The following is a 26,852-nucleotide window of genomic DNA, read 5'->3' as shown; positions in this document are numbered from 1 at the left end:
GTTGGATAAATTTACAACTTATTTGATATCATTTTAGAAACGACTTGGTAAACAACTGATAGGGAAATTGATAACATTGGGGACAGTCCTAAATGCAGATCAGTGTTGATTGATTGATTGATAGATAGATAGATTGATTGATTGATTGATTGATTGATTGATTGATTGATTGATTGATTGAGGATTCAAATTGTACACATAGATATATTTCTCCGATGACGATATTTGGTATGTCTTAAGGCTACATAAAGTGCAGACTAAAATATACTCTTTACAGTTAACTTCAATTCTAGATAATATTCTTCGAAGTCTGTGACACTATTCGTGCTCGATATAATTTCCTGTCCAAATAACAAGTTTCTAGTGTTTCTTCTAAAAGCTTTCCTTGTGGTCTTAAACGACCTTTGCGGAGGAAATGAAAGTATCGTTGTATAACAAGTCCGTTCTTCAGATGGAGTTGCTATGGCTTTTTTTCTGTTTAACATGACTAAACAAGAACGCTTTGGAACGATTATTTATTTTTATTCTTGAAGAAGTGATTTTTAAGGTCACTATTGGAGACCTTGAGTTGGGACGACAGTATTGAGGGTATATAAGCCGATGCCAGCTCAAGCTCACAACATCAGTTCGAAAGTGTGTGATCTAGAGATAAAATAAATCATGACGTTCATTAAGGTAGGTAATCTACTGTGGTACAAGTGGATGTGGGGAATACTGAACATTACTGCTTTCATGAGTATTACACTATCAGTTGTTTAGTAATATTGTAGGAACAAAGTGATTCTGTATCCAGTTTTATAAATGCTGATTTTCATGTAAAGCAATGAATGTGTTTATGAAATAAGATTGCAAGCAATTTTTTTCATTGTGGAAATAACTCTTCTGTCGTAAAAATCATGTATTCAGTGTTAAATGTCTGTGGAAATCAGTGCTTAGACTACAATCTCACCCGATTTGAAACCGAGAGAGGCCTATTTTTGCGGAGTAAAATGCTGAGTATTCAAATTTTTTGTAAAATGATTGCTGGACGTATATTTTCACTAAAAAATTTATAATCTTATTGCACTTTGTATAGTGAATAAAACTTACCCTTTACTCGTTATCGAAAAAAATTGTCACCTAGTTTATTATGCTCTGTGAACATGCACAATTGTATTAAGTATTATTACTTTATTATATTCGGTTAAAGAATTAGGTATACTAAGTTATTACATATTAACCGGTCTCTACATATAAGGTTCCACTAATGACTTTTCTTCAGAATATTATTTCTTAAATGCATGATTTCACTGATAATAAAAATATTCCGTGAAAGGTTTATAGCAAGGGAAAAATGACTGTAAAAAGTTCCATGTTGGCAGTTTCAATAGCAAAAAGATATTTTGCCCTTTGCATAATGTGCTAAATCATGAATAAACCTCCCGTCCACAAACGACATTTTTCTCTGTTCAATATATAGGCTACATTAAGGTTCTTTATCTTTTGTTTATAATTATTTACTACAAGTGATTTATATACTAGGTGGGTATCTGGATCCTTGCCTGAATGGTCACCGTATTGGCCTTCGGTTCAGAGGGTCCCGGGTTCGATTCCAAGACGTATCGGGGATTGTAACTGTGTATCGTTAATTCTTATGGTGCGGGGCTGGGTGTTCGTGCTAGTTTCAATGCGTACCTTCATCTACACAGAACGCATCACACTACTAACACGCAATAGTGTTACATCCGTTCACATAGTGCTGGCGTCGGGAAGGACATCCGGCCGTAATACTTTGGCAAACCACATAAGAGCTGGCTTCAAGAAGTTGGGAAAAAGCCAGGAAGAAGAAACAGAAAAAGAATACATGATGTGTGTTCATTCACTGATAAACTGTCGACTAAACCGTGATTAAGTCTGCTTTCTCTATTTCAGTTTCTCTCATTTCAGCAGCACTCTTTCGGCCAAAAGTACTAGAGTGATCACTCCAGGCTAGCAGTGGGAACCTGTGTAGTAGTTATTGTCTTTGTATTTATCCCTGCAATGGTTTTGTCCGGTATTCCACTCGGGCCACCTATCAGTTGAGTCTTGAGCCTTCAAAAATTGCTTTTAGTTAAGCTAAACGAATTTCAATTTTCAACTCAATTCAGTGTAACATAAATTCCTCCCATTCATCAGTAGATACCTGTAAATCCACACCGCAGACATCCGCTGAGCAAACTATGTCAAAGGCATTCTATTAACATCGTGGAGCACGTGGGAATCACATACAAGTTCGCAAATTCCCACAGCCATACACATATTTTTAAAAACTTTCTTGCAGATATGCTACACCATGCATTTAAGGACTGTATTTATTACTGAAGTTTAGAATATCGTAAGAGTCTGTTGGGATAGAAAATGAATGATTGTTTATTCAAGGGTCATATTTTTCAGTGTATTTGAGTTAACGCTAAATGTGGGCATTTCAGTCAGTACAATATAAAATTTCAGATTAATTCGGTGGTTAAATAATTTGAAATATTCGTTCTACAGAAGTCGTCTTCTTCCTGGCCATTTCCCAGTTACATGGATTCAGCACTTCGAATAGATTTAGCTTAGTTTTTTGTTCAGTTGCTTTTCCTGACGCCAACCCTATGTCGAGGGATCTATTCACTATCTCACTTCATATCCGACTCGGTAGATACGCGGGACAAGGGTCAGACAATTATTATTCGTAAGGTAAAAGTGAATACATCTTAAAAGATCGGAAACTGTATTCTACAAACTTCTAAAATGTACTGTCCTTTGATATACAGTAGTTAAATTTACCGAAGACATTTCACATTTCCTGCTTTTGTCGCCTGGGTATTGCTGCGCCGCTGTATGATAATCAAATAACATACAGCTTAATACGCTCACCAAACATGCCAATTTAAATATGGAGTTTTAAGAAAGTCTGTCGAGCCGTTTTCCCGCGATGTTGAGACAGACAGACAGACAGACAGCCAGATAAAAATACAACCGAATATGTTTTCCCCTTGTGTATACCTAATCCGAGATAAATACAAACCAATATTACATCATGTATAGTGTTACCTCAAAGTAGAGATCCGTGATCGACAGCTTCAGAGGCTTCCATGACGAAGAGAAACTGAATAAGGGATGGGCAGAGGAAAGATGACAGGCTGCCAGAGAAAGAATTCAAAGATCTTGAGCTGCAAAGAAGGCTTCCAGTAATGTGTGACTGTTGCTTAACGTGGCCTCAAATGGCCGTAAGTGAATATAATAAAAAGAGAGAACATTACACTGACAGGGAGGCAGGGGTGTAACGTTAGGGCCTGCGGGGCCTGCAATGCAGGCGGGCCCGGGCCTTCAAGGGCCCCGCACACTCCTCGCAATATATATATAGCCTAATGTCATTCTGCAAGGAAATGGTCAGCAGAAGAGCAGATCACGACAAAAAGTAGTGTGTTTTTACAATTTGTACGTAGAGGAATTGCTATTCGGTTTCATCTAGCAGCAGTTAACTGTGTTGGGATGTAATACAACACAGCTGGAAACAATGCATACCCTTGCCATCTTTCGCAATATCGCGACATGCTCCTCACAAAAGACCTGCACCAAAATTATTTAAAAAAATAATTACAGCAATGAAAACTGACACCAAAATATCACATTTTAGTTACAAAATGATACTTTCTTGATGTGGAGTGTATTGTACCTGAGATCGTATTATGCACAAAATTTGCTTATCATTGAACTTTTTTTTTACATATTTATTCGAGAACAATGTACAATGCCAACAATAACTTGATGTACCCAGCAATTAGTCAATTCAGTTTCTAACGAGCTCTCTTTCTGTGAAGGTAATAATATGTTGTACATACACCAGGCTTATCAGTTGTGTGGTTTGATATTTTTCAAATTTTATTTGGACAGTGTTTGATTTAATTTTCTTCGTATATTTTTCTGGGTTGTAATCGAATAAATTATTATAACTGTGACTTCATTATTATCGGTTACAGAATATAGTTCTGTAAGTACGAATAATCTAAGTGGTGTACGGTTGCGTTGGCAGTTCGACGTTGAACCACGGAGGCAGTAAAATAAAACCTATTAAAACATTACTTTTTAATAATATTGGAATAATGAATAATAATTGTTTTTGCTAGTGGCTTTACGTTGCACCAACACAGATAAGTCTTATGGCGACGATATGAATAATTCCTTTGTTGATATAATTTGACAATATGTTGCGTTAGTTCTACTTCCTGTAATCTTTGATACTGTATATTAAAAGTGTTTGTTAACCGAGCATGATAGCTGCAGTCGCTTAAGTGCGGCCAGTATCCAGTATTCGGGAAATAGTCGGTTTGAACCCTACTGTCGGCAGCCCTGAAGATGGTTTTCTGTGGTTTTCCATTTTCACACCAGGCAAATGCTGGGGATGTACCTTACTTAAGGCCACGGACGTTTCCTTCCTACTCCTAGTCTTTTCCTCTCCCATCGTCACCACATGACCTATGTGTGTCGCTGGGACGTAAAAACAACTTGTAAGAGTTTACTAAAAAACAGCTTTGGTAGATCCGTCCGTCCATTCTGCTGGACCGCTGGACCGAAATCGTTCATTTTTTGTTTTATTCTCTCCGGAATTATCTGCTCTAAATTCAACCAACTTTGAGTAATCATAAAATCAAATCATTAAATGATCACTCCAATAATTGCAGGCGAAGGTTTACTCTAACCCGCAATACATTCTGTACTTAATGGGGTTGCTTAGCGACTAACGCTTTCATTAAAATTCTGATGTATAAGATTTTCTTCCTTAGTCATGTCATTGCATGCTACCATATTTGATTACTACCTGTCAAGCCAGAGAGTATACACTTCCTCTGAACACGGAAGAATACTATTTCCTGCTAGATACTCTTTGATTCTCTAACCTTTCCCACATTCCGAATATATTCAACAAATACAGAGGGCTCCTAATAACTTACATGCTGCTAAGAGAAAAAAGTCTACGTCAAACAGACCCCATCATGACATACGCCTTAGACATTACTGTATCTTGGAATCCCTATCGAAGGATCACCAGAAAGACCCTCATAAAATTTCTCTGCCTGAAAAAAAAAAAAACTGCGATTAAACATATCATTGCCTTCTACGACACAATACCGAGCTTTGCATCAAGAAATGGATAGATTTTTACTGAACAGGCGGCACGATGACTTCAGAATGGATCAATTCTGACTGAAGTGCGGCATACCATAATGCGCTTCTTATTTAATGTACATAAAACCATTGAAAAGGGCAGGCAAATGATATGACTGCGACAGGCATATCAGGCCTAGTTATCTGACCTATTATAACGAATACTGAGGAGCAGCGCTAGTCCTCTAGTTACCCTTAGGTTAGTTATTCATAGGTTTTACATTTCATTTGAGGGGCCCGAATTTTTAATTTGGCGAGCAGTCCCGTATCACATTCGTTACGCCCCTGCAAGGAGGAGTGATTAGCTCCAGTGGCTTAGCTGTTGGCTTCCCACGCGGAAGGCTGAGGTTCGAATTCGGGCCGATCCTCGGTTGAGATTTTCATCCCCAAAATCACGTGGCGACAGGAAGGGCATCCAGCCTTAAATCCCACAACCAGAACCAATATGAGCCTGGGTAGCTCTCTCGGGTACTGAACATGTCAAATTCAAGTACTTAACATAATGTGAGGCCAAGAAAATATCACCCCATTCACAAAAATAGAGGTGGAAGCTGTAAATAATTCGGCAAAAAGTAGGAAGGTAATTGGACCGACGGGATTCAGAATGAGATTCTAAAAGACTCGTGGAAATGGTATACGACGTATGGACTTCGCCTGGGCGAAGGAGAGCGAATTCAGGATTAATCAGAATACGACAGTGCACATTATAATTTTTAAGAAAGGGGAAAATGTGCAGTTTAAGACAGAGTGACACTGGAAAAAAAAGTAGAACTAGAAAACGCGTACAAGTATCTGGGAATCACTTTACAAACAACAGGAAACACACACACACACACACACACACACACATACACACACGCGCGAAGGAGCAACAGCAGCTATCAGAGAAATGTATGACGTAAGGAATACTACCTCTCTCTCACTAGGAACAGCCATGGCTTTATTCCACGCTAAATAAGCCCAGTTTTAACTTACGACCTGCATTTAATAAGGAAAAGTTACCCCTAACGGACCTAAAGCGTAGATAAAGTGAAAGCCCTAAACTTAAAAAAGAGCGCTAGATGTAGCGAAAACAGCCCCATCCAAACATGTCTACGTACTAGACAAAGAACATTCTTTGTTGAGGACCTAAGGCTTCAGTTATCCCTGCCATCCAGCAAACCAGCGAGGCCACGTGTTGAGACTACAGGAACAATATTAATATCTACACAGTTACTCTAATCGAGACTAGAGAGGAGAAACGTTAAGAAACACCCCTAGATTTCTACAGACGCTATGTTAGACAGGAGATGGGTGAACCAGAAATTAAGGAACGTTAAACCAGACTTGCAATCCACGGATTTCACCATAAAATTAGCCAGAACGAGGCATTTCATGAACCAAACAAAAACTGCGGCTGTATAGTTAACCAATTTTGTGAGATATACGATATAATATAAGTGTACTAAGGGTCAAAATCTATTGTTGGGTAGATAGTGGGTTCGGACCCCGCTGTCGGCAGCCCTGAATATGGTGTTCCGTGGTTCCCATTAGCACTCCAGGAAAATGCTGGGGCTGTCCTTTTATCAATGCCAAGGGTGCTTGCTTCCTACTCCTATCCCTTTCCTATCCCATTGCAAACTGTAAATTGCAAAAAATCTATTGTTGAGTATAGTAAGACTTAATAGTATGCACATTTGTTCGCATAATAAACAATAGAGGGGAAGCGCACACCTTTTTCTAGATCTATCGTAAAAATAGAAACCACGTTTCTCTTTGGGAAAATCAAATTATCATAAATATGTCTCCCGGTCTTGGCCATCCATCAATAGCTGCTCATCCGGCTCTATGGATAAATGGTTAGCGTGGTGGCCTTTGGTCCAGAGGGGTCCCGAGTTCGATGCCCGGTCGGGTCGGAGATTTTAACCTTTAATGGTTAATTCCCTTGACTCGGGGACTGGGTGTTTGTGCTGTCCCTAACATCCCTGCAACTCACGCACCATACATAACACTATCCTCCATCACAATAACACGCAGTTACGTACACATGGTAGATGCCGCCCACCCTCATCGGAGGGTCTTTCTTCCAAGGCCTGCACTCGGCAAAAAAAGCCACACGAAATTTCTAATCGCTGGTGATATCAGATGGCAAGCTACCATAAGACATAACCTGCACGGTTGCTAGGTAACATCATCTGACCATCCATCCATATCTTACATCACTGCCTGCATGGTTGCTATGGTTACACTTCCGTCAAACATCTTGTCGCGTCACTTTATACACATTTTCGGATGCCCCCAGCCATGAGACATATTTATGCCGAAAGACGACTCGGCATTACTTTATGCACCCGTGTGGTATTCTCGGTAAAGTCCGTCATGGAATACGCATTTTGTGCGCCTGGGTGGCCCCAGCCTAATAAATAAATTCAGTGCATAATTGCTTCTTATATTAGGTTGTTTCTCGGTCGGCACCGAGAATGGCTTTCTGATGCGACCATCCACTCTCACTTACAACCCTGACAGTTGACCTCATCATTACATAAACACAGTCAACCATGAGACTTAGGCGGACGAACTTAAATTAAGGTTCTCAGTCACAAGAAACTGTTAGCAAGCAAGTAACCGCAATACGACTGCGAAAAGAACAAGCAAGGTAATAGAGTTTTTCTCCTTTAGAAAAAGCTTTTGATAATGACTAGCTAAGACACTTGCTCAAAGTCGTCCTGCTCCAAAGCGCGCGAGGAGTTTCTAAGTAACAATGAAACGGATAATTAGTACTAATGTGACTACTGGCAGTAAATTATTATAACTGTGAGTCAGGATAGTGTAGCAACGCACGCCAAGAGGATCACATGGATTAGAGAGATTAGTACGCTCAGTTTGATAAACACACATAAATATTCAGGGCACTTGGCAGAGTTTCCTTCCCCATAATCTAACATACTTTTTACGGTGTCTTTCGCTCACAAGAAAATCTCTCTGTGGATCTATCTTAGGGCGTCAGCCTTCGGATCTCAGGACCGTAGGTTCAAATTCAGCAAAGGTAGTCAGATTTTCGAAGGGCATAAGAAGTCTATGTCCGCCTCTGTGGTATAGTGGTTAGCATGATTAGCTGCCACCCTCGGAGGCCCGGGTTCGATTCTCGGCTCTGCCACGAAATTTGGAAAGTGCTGCGAGAGCTAGAACGGGGTCCACTCAGCTTCTGGAGGTCAACTGAGTAGAGGTGGGTTATATTCCCACCTCAGCCATCTTCGAGGTGGTTTTCCGTGGTTTCCAACTTCTCCTCCAGGCAAATGCCGGTGTGGTACCTAACTTAAAGCCACGGCTGCTTCCTTACCTCTTCATTGTATATCCCTTCCAATCTTTCCCCCATCCCCTACAAGGCCCGTGTTCAGCATAGCAGGTGAGGCAGCCTGGGCGAGGTACTGGTCATCCTCCCCAGTTGTATCCCCGACCCAATGTCTCACGCTCCAGGACACTGCCCTTGAGGCGGTAGAGGTGGGATCCCTCGCTGAATCCGAGGGGAAAACCAACCCTGGAGGATAAATAAATAAATAAATAAATAAATAAATAAATAAATAAATAAATAAATAAATAAATAAATAAATTAATTAATTAATTAATTAATTAATTAATTAAATAAATAAATAAATAAATAAATAAATAAATAAACTTACAGATTTCAAATCTGACTTCTGATTCTGACTTCAATATAGATGGAGTTGCCGGTATAAACAGTGCTGCAGTCCCAAATTTTTACATGGGATACTTTTAGTCAGGGCGTCCAATTTCTTGGTTGAATGGTCAGCATTGAGGCTTTCCTTTCAGGTGGTCCAGGGTTCGGTTCCTGGCTGGGTTGGGGATTTTAATGGCATCTGATTTTCTTGCTCGGAGATTAGGTGTTTGTCCCAACACTTTCATATTCATATTCAGACAACACGTCACACTACCAACCACCACAGAAACACGTAATAGTGATTGCATCCCTCCATATATGGTTGGCGTCGAGAAGTGCATCCGGCATTAAAACAGGACCGAATATAGATATATGACAAAATTCACACACGCGAACCCGCAGGGGTGGGAAAGCGATAGAATAAGGCTCTAAGTCAGGGCATGATAAAATTCCGATGCCAGACAAACCTGGTATTTGAAATTAGTGGGTTACTGGTACGGTTACAATAAACTTCCCTCCACTTGTCATAAAGGAGACATATCTTTTTTTTTTTTTTTGCTAGGGGCTTTACGTCGCACCGACACAGATAGGTCTTATAGCGACGATGGGATAGGAAAGGTCTAGGAGTTGGAAGGAAGCGGCCGTGGCCTTAATTAAGGTACAGCCCCAGCATTTGCCTGGTGTGAAAATGGGAAACCACGGAAAACCATTTTCAGGGCTGCCGATAGTGGGATTCGAACCTACTATCTCCCGGATGAGGAGACATATCGAAGGCATTTTAAGATGAAAAAGAAATAAATATGTTAATGCACTGGTTAGCGTACATAGTAGTCATCCGGCTATTTATTACAAAAACAAAGTGCCTCTTTTTATTTGTGACCACACTTCTCTCTGAAACAACCACTTGAATTGATGTGTATTGCAGTACGGTGGTTTTTCAGCCTCCTATTCGCATATTTCACAGCTGTAAATGGCGTAAAACAGCCAAATAGTGGAGTACTTGGATCAACGAACGTAAAACTGGAAACGTAAGCAAGGAGGATTGATGATCTTTTTATAAGTTGTTCTACGTCGCACCGACACAGATAGGTGTTATGGCGACGATAGGACAGGAAAGGGCTAAGAGTGGGAAGGAAACAGCCGTGGCCTTAATTAAGGTACAGCCCCAGCATGTTCCTGGTGTGAAAATGGGAAACCAAGGAAAACCATCTTCGGGCCTGCCTACAGTGGGGTTCGAACGCACTATCTCCCGGATACTAGATACTGGCCGCACTTAAGCAACTGCAGCTATCGAGCTTGGTGACGTTAAATCAGTGATGACTGATGATGATATTCGTCGAACTGAACCTTCGATGTTTGCTATTACGAGCGTCGTCGGAGAGTTATAAGTAACTGCCGGAATAGCGAAATTAAGGAGGAAAGGAACCAAAGCAAGAAATCAGAAACTCAGTTAAGCAGAGGGCATACAGCGTATACCCACATATACCCTCGACTACAGCCTGGGTATAAACGACTGGAAATGAGATTTTCGTTTCTATAGGACTAATATTATTAGAAGTATTTAAAAATTAATTTTTAGAATAATTTTGACTGGGTTTTAACTCCTACCCGTCTTGAGTAGAATATAACAAAACGAAGTGGAATTAAAATGTTGCCACTCTGACTTGCAGGTTGTGGTACTGTTGGTTGCTGCAGTGGCTCTCACAGAGGCTGGTGTAGTGGATGCTGGGTACGGTCTAGCTGGCTATGGTCTGGCTGGCTATGGTCACGGACTGGGATACGGAGCTCTGGGTCATGGTGCTGGACACGGGGTGGCAGTAGCCGCTGCACCGGCAGTTGCTGTTGACTATTACGTGAGTACTGACTAAATAATACCACAGCAGCAGTTGTAGGAGCATGGCTGTGGTGATTGTTATTTTAAAGAGGAAGTACAACCGGACAACCATCAGAGTGAAAATGGAAGAGGTCCGACACTTCGAAACATGAAGGTATTGCCGTCGGGGTCGGAAAAGAACATAATTTGCCAAAGGATGCAAGGCAGGAAAGATTAAAGCGAGGATCATTGCCAGAATCAGCTAGAGGGACCACGGCTTCCTATCTATGCTCCCACGTTGAGACCCTGGTCTCCATTTAAGTCGTCTTTTACGACAGGCAGGGGAGACAGATAGATAGATAGATAGATGAATGCATTTATTGGCGTAGTTAAGGCCGTTAGGCCTTCTCTTACACTAAACCAATTATTGCACATAGAATCAAAGTTAATACTACCGTAATTAATACCAAATATAGCACAGTTAAACACAAATGCAATATTTTATTACAGAAATAGAATTCCACCCCAGTGAGATATACATACTTACAATAATAATAATAATAATAATAATAATAATAATAATAATAATAATAATAATAATAATAATAATAATAATAATAATAATAATAATAATAATAATAATAATAATAATAATAATAATAATAATAATAATAGTAATAATAATAGTAGCTAGTGATAATAATGTACTAGCACGATCTATAAAAGACCAGAAATGCACAGTTCATTCGTATCCTTCTGTACCTTTTAAGGCTCTTTTAAATGACCCTGTGGTTGGTATTCTTCTGACATCATCCACTAAACGGTTCCATTCTCGTGTGGCAAACACAGAAAATGAGTTATTACATGCGGCAGTTTGATGGTGAGGAATGACGAGCAGGTTTGATGTTTGAGCCCTTGTATCTCTGTTATGCACACTTGAGAAGTAATGGAAAAGCCAAGAAAGGTAAGATGGGGAAGATGTAGTAAGGACTCGGTGGAGGAGAGACAGAGTATGATGATTACGACGAACATGGAGTGGCGACCACTCTAGTTCTAGGAGAGATGATGTCACGTGGTTATATTTTCTTAGATTGCATATATACCTCACACATGCATTTTGAACACGTTGTAGCCTTAGGGACAACAGTGGCCTCACGTCATTGAATATCGTGGTTGCATTGTAATATTTCCCTGTAAAAATAATAATAATAATAATAATAATAATAATAATAATAATAATAATAATAATAATAATAACATCGCCTCAGCTACCGTGTGCAGACATTTCGATTTGACGCCATCTGGCTGTCTGCTCGTCAATTTCGACGTTCCGTTTTACTCTAGGTCCGCTACATGGCAGACAGAGTAAACCGGATCTCTCTTGGGCGTCTATGGCTAAGATTTAATTAAATTTGTCGGGTAAATACCAAATGTATCAACAGAAATCTTTTACATGCCGACATCGTACGACATGGAGTGTCGAATGGACTTTTTTCCGCCCTTCAAAAATCCGACTACCTCTGCCGGGTTTGAACCCGTTATCTTGGGATTCGGAGGCCAACACTCTACCACTGATCCACAGAGGCAGCTGTATTTCCCCGTGGGATATGCTAATACAGGTGGCATATACAGCCCAATAGAGGGCTGATGCCCAGACAAGCGGTCTGCTGATACTAATGGCATATGTTCACCGTGCAGCTTCCTCAACTCTATTGTTTGGCTTGTGTGATGGGGGTCCGTTACTTCTCGTATCACACAGCTCCTCAGTTGGACTCACGAGGCTGAAGGAATACGTTCCAACCCTCATCTCAGAATTACAGTTCGTGGACTGGCTAGCAATCGAACTCGAGGCCTTCGTGCAAGAAGCAGGCATGCAATCCCTACACCACAGTGTAGTCTGAGATGGATAACATTTCTTCTTCTTCTTCTTCTTCTTCTTCTTTTGCCATTTGGTGTCTAATTTAAGACGACCTTTGGCCATGGTGAAATCGGCATCCTCTCCATACGCTTTTTCTATGTGTCTGTCGTGACTAATCTAGTGCCCGTCTGGTGGCCATGGTCGTTAAAGCGTCAAATCTTTATGGTCTGACACAGTGGTTAGGTGGTTCGAGTCCCGTTAATGGAACAAATGTTCACCATCAGAATGTTGGCCGGCATAGTAGGATACAATTTCAAATCACTAGATTGCGTGCCAAAAGCCTGAGTTCAATTCCAAACCTCTCCGAAGTGTTCATGAAGAGTGAGGGCTAATGTAGTTCTTGATGGCGATTGATCCGTCGGATGGAGCCGTTAAGCTTTCAGAAGACCCCTTGGTGTCATTCTGTAGGAGTAAGCTATGTGCCGAGACCGGGTTTCACCCTCTGCCTACCTCATTATCATCACCACCATAACCACTACCAACTAGAAATACTTGCACCAGACCTCTCCGGAAATCACACGACATCAGTCAATATCATCTAGTACGTTACTGATTTCCAGCACTTTCCTAGTAGAGTCATTGCTTTTACGGTCTGGTCTTTCACATCAAGCTAAGATTCTTCGCTCCTACTCTTCTTGTCCTCTTCCACCTATGCTCAAGGCTCGCTCTAAATCTTAGGAGTTGGTCTACTTGTTATCTTGTGTAGTTTCAGGTATGATTTTTAATTTCGTGCGGCTATGTCTAGCCGAGTGCAACCCTTGTAAGGCAGACAGTCCGATGAGGGTGGGCGGCATCTGCCATGTGTAGGTAACTGCGTGTTATTGTGGTGGAGGATAGTGTTATGTGTGGTGTGTGAGTTGCAAGGATGTTGGGGACAGCACAAACACCCAGCCCCCGCGCCATTGGAGTTAACCAATGAAGATTAAAATCCCTGACACGGCCGGGAATCGAACCCAGGACCCTCTGAACCGGAGGCCAGTACGCTGACCAACGAGTCGGACAGTTTCAAGTATGGTGCCCCATCATATTTAATCAAAAGATATTTTTATGAACTCCGTAAATTTTGAACATGAAGTGTCTTGTTATGAAAGGTCGTTTTCTCCGTTGGTGGAGTTACATGGCCGAGGCAAAGGTGTGTTCGGTTCACCCGAAAGTATGACTGTTCGATTCCCTCTCAGGAAGACGAAAGATTTACAGGCGAGACTTCTAAAATACATTTAAAATTTTACGTGGTAAAATATAATATTCTCTTCAAAATGCTATTTCTCTGAATAAATAAATAAATAAATAAATAAATAAATAAATAAATAAATAAATAAATAAATAAATAAATAAATAAATAAATAAATAAATAAATAAACAAACAAATGTATCAACATCTCAGCAGCTCTGACAAGAAATAAACTCATTGAGGGAAAATTAACAATCTGTTTTACTGATGAAAGTTGAACGCTTGTTATTTCTCAAGAGTGTTCGTGAATCGCGGCAACATATGCTGTATATCATATGAAAGAGCAGGCTGTCATGAGAACATGATATCGGGTTGTTGTTCCGTCTGTGAGCCTTCACTTTATTTGTTCTAATTGATACTCTCACAAACCACACTCACGGAACTACGGAAAGGCCTTAAGCGCCTAATCGTAACATACGGTTTTGTGCAATAATTACGCGGATCTATAATTTGCATCGAGATTAACGAGCCATTAAGTATATAGAGCCGTGAGCACTTAGAGTTAATACTTCAGGCCTCACACGTATTACTAGTTTTGATATTTCTATCAGGTAACGATACACGATTTTTAAATCATGTGTAGGTTAGAAAGGATTCAGTGTGCTTGCATCATTTCAACCACATCTCAAGGAAAATGTGTGGATTTCAGTCTGTTATAAAGTAATTGTATAGTACATTTTCAGTACATTATGGGATTTACTCAATTAGTCACAAGCGTAATTACATTTTGGAAAACCGGGTGATTTGGCCGTGTGGTCAAGGGTACGTGGCTGTGAGCTTGCATCCGGGAGATCGTGGGTTCGAATCCCATTGTCGTCAGCCCTGTAGATGGTTTTCATTGGTTTCCCATTTTCACACCAGGAAAATGCTGGGGGTGTACCTTAATTAAGGCCACGGCCGCTTCCTTCCAACTCCTAGGCCTTTCCTATCCCATCGTCGCCATACGACCTATCTGTGTCGGTGCGACGTAAAGCAACTAGCAAACATTCTGGAAAATAGTTTTTGACACTTAACTACAAGAGCTGATGATAATCGAAACCGCTCTCTCTGCAAGCTGTGTAAACTGTTGAGATCATTTTGAGATCTACTTTGAAGAAATGATCTTGGCTGTTATTTAAAGGGGCCTAATATATTAGATCATCGGTCCCTTTGAAGAAGTGTGTTTGGCAATGCCTATCTTCCAAGTCCGAGTGACGATTACGATCGTATTTCGTTGTAGCAGTCATATGCCTCTTCATTTATGTATTGTGTCAAGTAAGTTTGTTAGCAATACTATATAATTTAGGCTCTGAACGTTCAGGATGCTGTCTATATAAGAGAATCCAAGAAAGTCATGTCCTGCCCGTCGGTTCCATCAGGTTTGAGGTTCGGAAGGCAATTTCAGCAAGCTTGAGGTAGCCACCACAGAGTTGAAGAGAAGTGGCATGTCCCTTGTGGAGTCCATTAGGATTATGAAAGAAGAGAAGTCTTGAGAAAGCATCTAGGAAGGTAGCCGATGTCAGGGAAAAGTTTGGTAGCAAGGGCGCCCATGCTCAGAGACAATATAGTCAGGTGTTAATCTTTCAAGAAAATGATTTAGAAGTCGGTATTACGTAAAAGTGGTAGTACGCCCTCCACCAACAGGCAGGGGATACCGTGGGTGTTATTCTTCCGTGGAATACAAGTCGACATTCATCTTACAAAATATTAAAAATACTACATACACCCAGGTCTGTCCCCCACCCCACCCCCTCCCCCTACAAACTGTCATATGGGCGCCCATGTTTGGTAGGATCCTGCAACGAAATCCAGAGCGGGAAGATGTAGTAGAAGTACCACTTCATGTGATGTGGTGTTGAAAGAACCTTCGCACGATACAGTTCTTCACACACGATATTTCTTCATGACAGTACAATACGATTGTTAGCTGATTGTTGGTTGTAAATGCCTTCCATAGTCATTGAGTGTACTAAAACTATAAGGTAATTTTTCATGCCTCTTTTACACAATGATTCCTAGTTATGTGCCTGTTTTTGATGTTTTAGTGGCTATACATTCTGATCTCACTCATAACTAGACATCGGATGTATATGCTGTATAAATCCCCCAGTCAATATAAGCAGCAACTATGCTGCAAAAAGTGGTGAAATATGCAATTAACTATGAACTTTTCATACTATTAAATGTATGAAATGCAAACGTAACATTCCTTTACTAAACACATGTGATTCACCCACACCAATACATAAAATCATGACCATGAACAAACAGCTGAATGAAAACACACACACGACTTACAACTGCGGCTATTCCACTAGTACAAATAATCCCTTGCATAGTTTGTGAGACGTATCAATCTAACAGTGTTCATTGAAAGCAATATGCACACTTCTCCTAGATAAGACACGGTGTGTCAATTAACACACATGATAAAACAATAAGTACACTTTTAAGAAAACCATGTAAAAAACTGTGGCGTTTGTCTGTTAACACTAGCTTCAGTGCGGAGAATGATCTCTTTACATCAACGGATGTGACAGGATAGTACTTGAAGTCGGGAGCGAAGCTACTTGCTTTACGTCGCACCGACACAGATAGGTCTTATGGCGACGATGGGATGGGAAAGGCCTAGGAATTGGAAGGAAGCGGCCGTGGCCTTAATTAAGGTACAGCCCCAGCATTTGCCTGGTGTGAAAATGGGAAACCACGGAAAACCATTTTCAGGGCTGCCGACAGTGGGGCTCGAACCCACGATCTCCCGGATGCAAGCTCACAGCCGCGCGCCTCTACGCGCACGGCCAACTCGCCCGGTCGGGAGCGAAGCAACCTGGAAGATCAACATTATTAGTACCATCCAAATATTTGTTTACATCTATCATGATGATGATGTTGTAGCCCGGTTTCATTTGAGGGCATCGTGATATTTGGTTTGCAGACGGATTCCGAGGTTTCCTTTCACGCCTCACATTGTCCATATAAAAATGGCTTATGGTTTTTAGTGCCAAGAGTGCCCGAGGTCGTGTTCGGCTCGCCAGGTGCAGGTCTTCTGACTTGACGCCTGTAGGTGACCAGTGCGTCGTGATGATGATGATGAAAATAATGATGAAGACGACACATACACCCAACCCCTGTGACAGCGAAATTAACCAATGGTGGTTAAAATTCCTGACCCTGACAAGAATCGAACCCGGGACCCCTCTGACCAAAGGCAAGAATGCTATCCATTTAGCCATGGAGCCTGACCACGTTGTCCACAATGTCCAGCGAATCACCAAGACGCAATCCACGTGTTTATACCTTCTTGATTGATTCTGGTATGATTTGGAAGTGTGTCTTGATAAGCGACAGTTCCCTTTCAACCGTTTCATTCTCAAAAGAGTTCACGGCATCAATTATTTTACATATTGTGGAAGACTGTTTGTAAAACACTGTAAAATATGCATAATAATAGTCGAAAACATGCACAATAAATAAGAAATTGGAAATATATGCACTACTCTCAAATATATGCATTTATATGCACTATTAAATGTACTAATTCGTGCAGTTTCACCTTCAAACGCACTTTCTTGTCGGCTTTAGTGGTCTACATATTGGCAAACAAAATATGCATTTGCAGGGTTTGCAAAGTGTGTTACGGCTGGCCCGACGGCTCTGCACTCCGACCGACCAATCGAGCAGAGGAGGGTTGGTTGAGGCTCTGCCGTGGCTCTACGCCTCTGTATTCGGGAGACGGAGAGGGGCTGGTCCACACTATCAGCTGTCCTGAGAATGGTTTTCCGTGGATTTCCATTCACCTGAACTAGGGCGAATGCCTGGATAGTTCCTAGTATAGGCCGTGGCCCCCAACCTTCTCACCTTCTCCTCACATCTCCTTCACCGTAAGAAATCTCCTGGCCTGAGAGACGGTGTCGCCGCCTAGGAGGCCCGCCTTCCCCTTCAGGGGAGAAATGAATATATATATATATTTGGAAGTTGCTTTACATCGCACCGACACAAATAGGTCTTATGACGATGATGGGTCAGGAAAGGGCTAGGGGGTAGGAAGGAAGCGGCCGTAGCCTTAATTAAGGTACAGCCCCAGCATTTGCCTGATATGAAATTGGGAAACCACGAAAAACCATCTTCAGGGCTGCCGACAGTGGGGTTCGAACCCACTATCTCCCGAATAGTGGATACCGGCCGCACTCAAGCGACTGCAGCTATCGAGCTCGGTGAAAACATGTTAGTAGTAGTAGTAGTAGTAGTAGTAGTAGTAGTAGTAGTAGTAGTAGTAGTAGTAGTAGTAGTAGTATGCATTTCCATACAGATCCGTTGTCTAGTCATAACAGCGCTAAGTCATTTTTTTCGACTCTGGCCTAACCAGATATTCAGGGCAGTTGAAAATATCTACCTTGCACACTAGTTTGGTTACTAAGACTATGAATATCTGAAATATATTTTACGATGTTTATCTCGAGAGTTTACGACTACCATATAATATGCAGGATTTTTTTTTCTTTCAGGCATACCCAAAATACACTTTCGACTATGGCGTGGCTGATCCTCTGACAGGGGACGTTAAGAACCAAGTGGAGCACCGCGATGGGGATGTGGTCAAGGGCCAGTACAGTTTGGTGGAACCTGACGGCAGTCTGCGAGTGGTGGATTATGCTGCTGATGATATTAACGGGTTCAACGCTGTCGTCAAGAAAGTAGGACCATCCCTACACCCAGTGCCAGTTCACGGAAAGGTGCTTCTTGATCACCACCACTGAAGAAACTGCATCGTCTTCCGATAGATACGACCATCCACCACCATGCTACACGTTTCTCCGATAATTTAATAAACCTTCATATTATGTACACAGAACTAACTATAAGTAAAATATAACTTTAATCGTCATTTGTTCAAACTTTTCTGATACTGCATTTGCCTTTACCTACCTCACATACCTTTGTTATTAGGCGATGTGCTCACATTACCTTAACAACTAAAGGTAGTAGTACCGGGCGAGTTGGCCGTGTGGTTAGGGGCGCGCGGCAGTAAGCTTGCATCCGGGAGATAGTGGGTTCGAACCCCACTGTCGGCAGCCCTGACGATGGTTTTCCGTGGTTCCCATTTTCACAACAGGCAGATGTTGGGACTGTACCTTAATTAAGGCCACGGCGGCTTCCTTCCCACTCCTAGGCCTTTCCTATCCCACCGTCGCCATAAGACCTATCTGTGTCGTTGCAACGTAAAGCAAATAGTAAAAGAAGTAGTAGTTATTCTTCGTTATGTTTGTATTCATATACAGCAGGGCCTCTCAAACACCCAAAAGCTCACGCATGCAAACTGAGGCGCACAGGTTCTCTGCACCGTTCACCGGTCCAACTCGGCTCGGTTCGGACCAGCGTTTTGTCTCGGGGCGACTCGGTTAAGCTCGACTCATCTCAGCTCGGATTGTGGAGCGCTGTAGAGCAAGTGAGGAAAGGGGAGACAGGCGGAGCGCGAGGCAGGCGTAAGAAAAGAGAGAAAGAGAGAGGGAGAGAGAGACACATCGCTATTTTTTTTTGCTAGTGGCTTTACGTCGTACCGACACAGATAGGTCTTATGGCGATGATGGGTTAGGAAATGCCTAGGAGTTGGAAGGAAATGGCCGTGGCCTTAATTAAGGCACAGCCCCAGCATTTGCCTGGTGTGAAAATGGGAAACCACGGGAAACCATATTCAGAGCTGCTGACAGTGGGATTCGAATCCAATATCTCTCGGATGCAATCTCACAGCCGCGCGCCCCTAACGGCACGGCCAGCTCGCCCGGTGACAGCGCTATTCCTTAAAATACAGGAGTGGGGGTCTGTATTCTGGTCAACTTAGCGAAGTCTTCTTTTACACCTTGCGCCGCGGAATGCACCGGTGCATGCACCCTGAGAGGCCCTGATTTACAGGGTGGTCGGAAACAATGTGAACCGGGTACATGAGCATTAGAGGGTTGGTCATACTGATAAATAATTTGAAAGAAATAATTCGATATCTCGTGCTGTTGTCATTTTATCAGCTGTTCAAGTTAGCCAATCAGATTGCTTCGCGGGTGATTTCAAATGGGCTTTACGCGGCGGTGTTGCTAAATCTGTACGTGACTTAGGAACTGCTTGAGAGCCATGCCATGCAAACACAAACACACAGTTGGTTTCAGTCAATATCACCGTAGCGCACTTGATTGGCGCAATCATGCCAGCTGGGAGGTCTGTATTCAAACCCCTCCCCTAGCGAAGTTTCATTCTACGACTGGTGCCAGCTTTAAGCCAATACTCATTTAAATTCGCCCTCGAAGCGATCTGATTGGCTAACTCCAGGAGCTGATAAAATGACAACGGTGCAAGATATCGAATTATTTTCTGCAAATCATTTATCGGTATGACCGATCCTCTAACGCTCATATATCCGGTTTGCGTTGTTTCCGATCACCCTGTATATCTTCAAGCAAAAACAGGCACAACAATTCAAGAATGGATTCTTTAGATACAGAGAAACAATTTACATGAACATGGCTTCGGGGATCCTGCGTTTCTGAGTGGTTTGTCTTTCAATGATAATCTTGGTGTATTATATTATGGTTGTTGCCTGAAATTATGTTAAATCCAATGTTCAACATGTCTGTCCGCCGTCTGAACATATATCACGTAGTTCGTATTGTTTTACAGGCTCATAATTCACTTCTAGAGAGCTCATAGGGTGTTGTTTAATTCAGTCAGGACAGATACACATGATAATTATACAGTTTATCAATGTCTCGAATTTATGTTCAGCCAATGGACATACAGCAAATACTAAGATAAACAAAACAGAAAACCTATTATCTCAGAAAAAAGAAAGCGTTTCCGGGCAGACATGACCTATTTTTCTTTCCCCACATATGAGGAAACTCTTCTTAAAATTTTGACCCGTATTTTTGTTACATTCCGTACATGAACCAGATTTTCCACTTAAGAATCCTATTTTCATCCAATAGGTGTCCAACTCGTTGGCTGAAAGGTCAGCGTACTGGCCTTCGGTTTAGAGGGTCCCGGGTTTAATTCCCGGCCTGGTCGGGGATTTTAGCCTACATTGGTTAATTCCAATGGCTCGGGGCCTGGGTGTTTATGCTGTCCCCAACATCCCTGCAACTCACACACCACACATAACACTATCCTCCACCACAATAACACGCAGTTACTTACACGTGGCAGATGCCTCCCACCCCCATCGGAGGGTCTGCCTTACAAAGGCTACACCCGGCTAGAAATAGCCACACAAAATTCTTATTATCCAATAGGTAAGTCGAGCTGGCTCAAATAAGGACTGATTTTTATAGACTACGTCATGTGACGCCAAGTTTGAATAAAACGCATCTCTTTGACACTACGAATAAAATCTTGGTTAAAATTAAAATTTATTTGAACAGTCAGTACAGTTCCCCTAAATGAGTAAAATAATGGTACGAATGTTATTGATTTTACGACCTATTAACTACTTTGACGATTTTCGGAGACGCCGAGGTAACGGAATTATGATCCGCAGAAGTTCTTCTACGTGTCAGTAAACTTACCGGAGGCTGCTGTATTTGAGCACCCTCGAGTATTCCCGGGCAGAGCCGGGATAAATTTTACTCTGTACGTCAGCTTGTTTCAGAGATATTGTTCCTCTTCCTTTTCCAGCTTTCCCTGTCTATATACAGGGTCGCTGCTTGTTTCAGAGGTATTACTTTTTTACATTTTCCAAGTGAAACGTACATGCACGGAGACATTAACAAAGCCTAAGGTGCTACAGTTCTGACGGGTCTTGGCCTTCCAAGTTACCGCTGGTAATCTCGAATGCCTGCTGATTATGAGGTGACGCGTGGTCAGCGTAACAAATCATTTAGGCCGTCACTCTTGGCTTTCTAGACGGAGGCTGCTATCTCACAGTCAGAAAGCACTCCGATATTGTTCTCACGCTGGCAGAGTTGACATCGAACGAGTCCTCATGTGCAGGTGAAATTTTCCAACCTGGTAGAGAATAGAACTCCGGGCATCCACCCAAGAAGCAAGTTCACTACCCCTAGAGCATGGAACGGGATCATGTAGGAATAAAAATACGGAACATATACTGTATAACAAACATATTTCCTATTACAACGCAAAATACTCGTACAAAGGTGGTGGAATTCACTGTTTTAAGGTGAAATACAACAAGGCAGCCATCGCCTCTTTTTCGCTAGTTGCTTTTACGTCGCACCGACACAGACAGGTCTTATGGCGACGATGGGATAGGGAAGTCATAGGAAGTGGAAGAAAGTGGCCGTGGCCTTAATTAAAGTACAGCCCCGGCATTTGCCCGGTGTGAAAATGGGAAATCACGGAAAACCATCTTCAGGGCTGCCGACAGTAGGGCTCGAACCCACTATCTCCCGATTACTGGATACTGGCCGCTCTTAAGCGACTGCAGCTATCGAGCTCGGTCCATCGCCTCTTAAGTCTAATCATAGAAAAATGGATCGTTTCGTCGACACTTGTGAATGAAATGAAATTGAAATGAAATGGCGTATGGCTTTTGGTGCCGGGAGTGTCCGAGCACATGTTCTGCTCGCCAGGTGCAGATCCTTCAACTTGACACCCGTAGGCGACCTGCGCGTCGTGATGAGGGTGAAATGATTATGAAGACGACACATACACCCAGCTCCCGTGCCAGCGGAATTAACCAATGATAAAATTCCCGACCCTGGCGGGAATCGAACCGGGACCCCTGTGACCATTTAGCCAAGGAGCCGGATACTTATGAATGACTTTGTCGGTACGAGAAAGCCTAATACCGTCGGGGTCAGAAGAGAACAGGAGTTGACCAAGAGAGGTCGGATAGGAGATTGCATTAGTAAGGTGAAGCGGTGTCAGACCTAGCAGGGGCTCTGTGGTCGGTAACCCGAGTTGAGAAACTCCGGGAGGTCCGCCTTTTACGACAGACAGGAGATAAAGATAAGGTATTTGCATTCTACGCCCCCACCCACAGGGGGAACTCGTACATGCTGGCATTCAGATAGTACTCAGAAAACTCTTCTTCTTTTTCCTTCTTTTTCTACCGCTTTTCCCATGTTTGTGGTGCTGCGGGTGCGAACTGCGTAGCACATAAGGATTTGGCCCTGTTTTACGGCCGGATGCCCTTTTAGACGCCAACCCTATATGGAGGGATGTAATTACTATAGCGTGTTTCTGTGGTGGTTGGTAGTGTAGAGTGTTGTCTGAATATGAAGAGGAAAGTGTTGGGACAAACACAAACAACCAGTCCCCGGGCCAGTGAATTAATCAAAGACGATTAAAATCCCCGACCTGGCCGAGAATCGACCCCAGGACCCTCTGAACTGAAGGCCTCAACGCTGACCATTCAGCCAATGAGTCGGACAGAACATTCAGAAAACTGAAAACTAAAAGTCCATAGCGGTTGGGTTCGATTTCAAACCAGTCTGATGATTTTAATTTTGGTTTGAGGTCTGGAACAAGGTTCATTCAGCCTCATGAGACTGACACAGGAGCTGTGCCATATGAGAAGCAGCGGATCCGGCTAAGAAAGCCGACCAATACGGCTGAGGATATCCTTATGCTGACCACGTGATACTCCTGTATCTGCAGATCATCTTGCTGGATAGCAGCCGTCTTGGCAGGCGAAGTCCCTGCTGCGTTGCGGGTATTTTATGTTTTGAAAAAGTTATCTTAGGTTAAGGAAATAGTACCATTAATAATAATAATAATAATAATAATAATAATAATAATAATAATAATAATAATAATAATAGCCGGGATGAGTAGCTCAGACGGTTAAGGCGTTGGCTTTCTGAGCCCAAATTGGCAGGTTCTAACCTGACTCATTCAGGTGGTATTTGTAGGTGCTAAAATACGACATCCCATTGTCGGTAGATATAATGGCACGTAAAGCAACTCTCGCGGTACAAAAATCCGGCACATTAGCATCTCCGAAAACCGTGGAAGTATTTACTGTGACGTAAAGCCAATAACATTAATACAAAGAACATTAATATAAATAAAGTTGTACGGGGTTTGCTGTCTGCAATTTTGTTTGTTTTGCCAATTTTTCAGATATTTATCTGTTTACGGTCAACTCAAGACCGAATCAGTGGTTTTTATTTTTCGTGTCTGTCTGTTTGTACCACTACCACGGCGAACTGTCTGGATAGATCTCGAACAAACGTCATGTTTATTGTATACTCATCCCGGGGAAGGTTTGGATATGCGTATCATTTTAAAATCTTTGAATAGACAGGGGTATGTAGGAAAAGCAGGCTGGTTTTCCTCCATTTTCTCTTATTCTATTGATTTTCTGTAAACTCCGTGGACTGTAAGTGAAATTCCCTTCATTATAAACAACTTTTGTTATGTTCATAAGTTACCTTACTCTTCAAATGACGGAGAAAATTACTATTTTCCACGGGTCTCATGCTCTGTATTGAGTGACCGACAGACCGACAACGAACCTACAGGTTACCATGGCAACGTCTCTGACTGCTTGCCGGAAAGTAAGGTATTGCCATTTTTGTCATCATTTCTTGTAAATTCATGGTTGTTCCTTGGGTAGAAAGCAAGAGAGATGTCAATCGGCCATTCTGCGTGATATTGGCGGAATATCGTTTGAGGTTATAACCGTCCTCGAATAGTTTAAGTAATTAGTCATCTTCTTATCTGTTTACCTAAGAATCCCTGCGTTTAAATTTCTCCTCTCTTACCCCTTTCTAATACCCATAACTCATACCAGCATAATTTATTGAGCGGCATTAGATTTTCCGATACATTCAATTGGTATTTACATATTTGTCCTATCCGGCTGTCCTCAGTTATAATCCTGTTTTCTATTAATTTTAACTTTTTTAACAGTATTATTTTCTTCCGTAATTATTCCGGGTGTGTGCGAGTGCTAATCCCGAAACCTGGACACTCCTTCCTTTGGGAAAATATTCTAAGCAATGCAAATGTATAACTTTTGACTCCGGAAAATATCGGAATATGGATGAAATTTTAACGACGGCGCAGACCTTCGTTTTGGGATAATTGTGGCTAAACGGTAAGTCGTATCACAAAACAGAAAGCACAATCGATTTTCACTTTAGAGAGATCTACAATTTTGGTCCTATGATTTGTTGTCGTATTTCTATCCCTTATACGTTGAATAGATCTGTATTTCTCGATTTCAAGTTAATTTTGTACTTTTTACACGTATATGTTACCGTTTGGCACACTTATAGGAAAGATAGAATCATGACTTTAGACACGCACATTAACATGACGAGTGGCCATATGATAGCCAAATTTTATTATTCTAGCTGTCATATGAGTATCAAAAATATAAAGTAGTATGTAAAAACTGTACAACATTTCACCCCATTCCATGACTCTAACTCAATCTTACCCACAATCATAGGAAATACGAGAAGATGTCATAGGACCAGCTATGTAGAACACTGAACCAGGCTTATGATGGTGAAGTCCGTTTGTAGATATGTCGTAGAGTTTCAAAGCAGTAACTCTCGAAATAAAGTTCCGCACTTGTAGACGTGTCCATGCTTACCTATATAAACAAAGTTGTAGGGGATCCGCTGTCTGTAATGTCGTTTGTTTTGCCAATTTTTCAGATATTTATCCGTTTTAGGTCAACTCAAGACCGAATCGGTGGTTTTTATTTTTAGTCTCTCCGTTTGTCTGTACCATTTTCACGGTGAAACGGCTGGATAGATCTCAACCAAACATCATATATAGTGTATACTCATCCCGGGGAAGATTTCTATATGCATATCACTTTAAAATCTTTGAAGAGACGGGGGGTTTGTAGGAAAACCAGAATGATTTTCCTCCATTTTCTCTTATTCTATTGATTTTCTGTAAACCCCGTGGACTGTGCGTGAAACATCTTTTCATTATAAATAAGAGAAAGCACAATCGCGTTTCAATTTGGAGAGATCTACAACTTTGGGCCTATGACATTTTATCGTATCTCTATACCTTATACGTTAAATAGAACTGCATTTCTCAAGTTCAAGTTAATTTAGTACTTTTTACACGTATATGTTATCGTTTGACACACTTATAGGAAATATATAATCATGACATTCAGCACGCTAATTGACATGACCAGTGGCCATACGATGGTCAAATTTTATGAATCTAGTTATCACATTAGTATCAAAAGTATAAAGCAGTATGTGAAAACTGTACCAAAATTCATCCCATTCAATGACTAACTGAATTTAACCCATAAATATAGGAGATAGAAGAAAATGTCAAAGAGCCAACAATGTTGAACACTGAACGAGGCGTCTGATGGTGAAGTCCATTTGTAGATGAAATTTAATATAATTTTACTCACTATCTTTACAGTAATTTACGTAGAAATCCGTATACAATGTAGAAAACTGTAGGGAAGCACGGGTACATTTGCTAGTTAATAATAATAATAATAATAATAATAACGCAATAGTCATGTCATCATCGTCATCTTCTTCTTCTCCTTCTTCTCATTCTTCTACAGATTTTACCACACTTGTGGGGTCGCGGGTGCAAACTTTGTCGTACATGTGGATTTGGCCCTTTTTACGGCTGGATCCCTTCCTGACGCCAACCCTGTACGGAGGGATGTAATCATTATTGCGTGCTTCTATGATGGCTAATAGTGCGATGTGTTGTCTGAATATGAAGAGGAAAGTGTTGGGAAAAACACAAATACCCAGTCCCCGAGGTAGAAGAATTAATCAGACCCGATTAAAACCCCCGACCCGGCCAGGAATCCAACACGGGACCCTCTGAAGCGAAGGCCTTAACGCTGACCATTCAGCCATGGAGTCGGACTACAATAATCATGCCATCGTATTAAAATAAATGGCTAAATCTTAGTCTACTAAAAGGTTAAGTAGGACAAACATCAGGAATACATTTGATCACGACCTGAAAATTTCATTGGCTAGTAATTATTATTTTAAGTAAGTTTGAAAGTGTAGAAATCTTCTCTGATAATTCTTTTATCAGGTATATCCTCCTGCTTACATCACAATAGATTGCTTATTTTCTCATGTTATTTATCAGTAATAATCTCAGTTTTCCATAATAA

The 26,852-nt window shown here is 41.6% G+C and overlaps 1 protein-coding gene across 1 annotated transcript; it reads left to right on the top strand.

Annotated features, from left to right (window-relative positions):
• Positions 1-586: 586 nt before the first annotated feature.
• On the top strand, positions 587-18,653 carry LOC136871535 (cuticle protein 19). The gene is made up of 3 exons (XM_067144988.2): positions 587-675; positions 10,498-10,680; positions 18,274-18,653. The coding sequence occupies exons 1-3, from the start codon at positions 661-663 to the stop codon at positions 18,523-18,525; spliced, it is 450 nt and encodes a 149-aa protein (XP_067001089.1). The 5' UTR covers positions 587-660; the 3' UTR covers positions 18,526-18,653.
• The last annotated feature ends 8,199 nt before the right edge of the window (positions 18,654-26,852 follow it).

Source organism: Anabrus simplex, chromosome 1 (genome assembly GCF_040414725.1).
Source record: "Anabrus simplex isolate iqAnaSimp1 chromosome 1, ASM4041472v1, whole genome shotgun sequence".
NCBI lineage: Eukaryota > Metazoa > Arthropoda > Insecta > Orthoptera > Tettigoniidae > Anabrus > Anabrus simplex.
This window is presented reverse-complemented; position numbering and strand designations above follow the sequence as displayed.